Source organism: Bison bison, unplaced genomic scaffold (genome assembly GCF_000754665.1).
Source record: "Bison bison bison isolate TAMUID 2011002044 unplaced genomic scaffold, Bison_UMD1.0 scf7180017853721, whole genome shotgun sequence".
In the NCBI taxonomy this organism is placed as follows: Eukaryota; Metazoa; Chordata; class Mammalia; order Artiodactyla; family Bovidae; genus Bison; species Bison bison.
In genome coordinates, this window is record NW_011484294.1 from 17,232 (window position 1) to 19,553 (window position 2,322).

The 2,322-nt window shown below is 34.9% G+C and overlaps 1 protein-coding gene across 1 annotated transcript; it reads left to right on the plus strand.

The window, feature by feature from the left end:
- Positions 1-836: 836 nt before the first annotated feature.
- On the plus strand, positions 837-1,769 carry LOC104999519 (olfactory receptor 2T33-like). The gene has a single exon (XM_010855058.1). It carries the CDS (start codon positions 837-839, stop codon positions 1,767-1,769), a length of 933 nt encoding a protein of 310 aa, XP_010853360.1.
- Positions 1,770-2,322: the final 553 nt, after the last annotated feature.

Sequence of the window (2,322 nt, forward strand, 5' to 3'; positions counted from 1 at the left end):
TTGATAAGCATAGATCAAACTGAAAAATAATACCAAACTTATTCCAAACATATACATTCACACTATTATGGGCTGAGACAATCTACAAATGTAATCTAGCCCATTAATGTTAAATAAATAACATATAATATCTCAAATATACATAATATATAAACTTTAGTTCAAAATGATGTAACAAAAATTGTTAATAAGTTTATATAGGCTGAGGAAGATATTTACCATATAAGCAACAAATCAGAACAATGTACATAAAATACAGATAAGAAATTATTTAAATCTATAAGGAAAATTCAGACAACTCAATATTAATCATGGAAAAGAGATATTCACAGAAAATTTGCAAAAGTAATCTGATAGATTAATGAACAGTTCTGGCTCATTCATTACTAAGGAATTTGTAAATTAAAACATACTTTTTTTCTTTTTACTTTTCTATTATTGGCCATGATTATTGCAAATAACAATATCTAATAGTACCACATATAGAGCGATTTAAACAAAAATCAACAGCTGATAGGAGTGAAAAAGTTAGAGATTCAGTTACTCAGATACTCCATACTGATAAAATATACAAAAATAATAGAAATGTAATTGATATTATTATGTATGCATATATAATTTATTTGGATAAAAAATAATGTGTAATTACAAAGATATGGAGAATAGGATGCCAAGCCAAACATCTTCTGATGCAGTGAAAGAATTTAAGTCATAATTTTTCCTCCGAGTCTCATTTTTTTTCTGTGCCATCAAGTTTCAGAAGGAAATGCTCAAGCTTCCTTTTAAGCAAGTATCGTTTCCTAATTATTCATTGTCTTCTAGGAATAACTGAAGCCATGGAAAATACAAATGACACCACGGGAATAAACTTCATTCTTTTAGGGCTCCTTAACTACACACAAACCCATATATTTTTCTTTTCTGTGGTTCTCATGACCTTCCTCACCTCCCTGATGAGCAATATCTTCATGATCATGCTCATTCGCATGGATTCCCGGCTGTGCACACCGATGTACTTCCTGCTTAGCCAGCTCTCCCTCATGGACGTGATGCTGGTCCTCACTGTTGTTCCCAAAATGGTAGGCAACTACCTGATGCACATCAGGTCTATCTCTTCTGCTGGCTGTGGTGCCCAGATCTTCCTGTTTGTCACTCTGGAAGGGGGCGAGTGCTTTCTCTTAGCGGCCATGGCCTATGACCGCTATGTGGCCATATGTCATCCCCTGCGATACCCAATCCTCATGAATCAGAAGCTCTGCTTGCACATGACAGCCGGTTCCTGGCTTTTGGGAGGGGTGGATGGGCTGATGCAGGCTGGTGTCACCCTGAGCTTCCCTTACTGCCATTCTCGAGAAATCAACCACTTCTTTTGTGAGGCACCATCGCTTGTTCGCCTTGCCTGTACAGACACCATGATTTTTGAATTTTTCATGTACATCTGCTGCGTCCTGATGCTTTTGATCCCAGTATCTTTCATTTTGGCTTCCTACGGTCTCATCCTGATCACTGTGCTCCGCATGCGTTCTGCTGCAGCCAGGAAGAAAGCTTTTGCTACTTGTTCCTCCCACCTGGCTGTGGTGGGGTTTTTCTATGGCACCATCATATTTATCTACATGCGGCCCAAATCCTATCGTTCAGTGGCTCATGACAAAGTAGTCTCTGCCTTTTACACCATCTTCACACCTGTGTTGAACCCACTTATATACAGTGTGAGGAATAAAGAAGTCAAGGGGGCTTTGAGAATGTGGCTGGAGAAATATTTTCAGTGATCTCTACAGTAAGCATTACTGGCATAATGACATCACTCAGATTTAGGTTTTGTGTCAATTTGTTTTGTATCAATATACTTTGCTTTCATGTTCCCTGTTTGCATTAATTTAAAAAACATTATATAATTCATATTTGGTAAATTAATTAAAATGACATTTGTTCTGTGTTCATACTTTGTCATGATACTTTTTTCTGAACTTTGAACCTCAGCTATAAGAATAAATGACAGAGGCATTCCATCATAAGATATGCTGGACACCAGCCATGTAATTTGCATTTTGGGGTGTGTTCTTTTGTGTGTATATAATGAAAATCATTAATTATGGTAGAGATGAATTATTTTTAAGGTAACTAATTGTTTAAAAAAACCAATTTATACCTTACTTCATGTAATTTTGATAAAATAAATTTCAAATGAATAATCAATATTAATATACAATATGCACATATATATATATATATATGAAAGTTGCAGGAAATATTCATCAAAATGTTTTCAAGGGAATTATTTCTCATGATTATATGATTAAAATATCTTTAGATATTTTAATT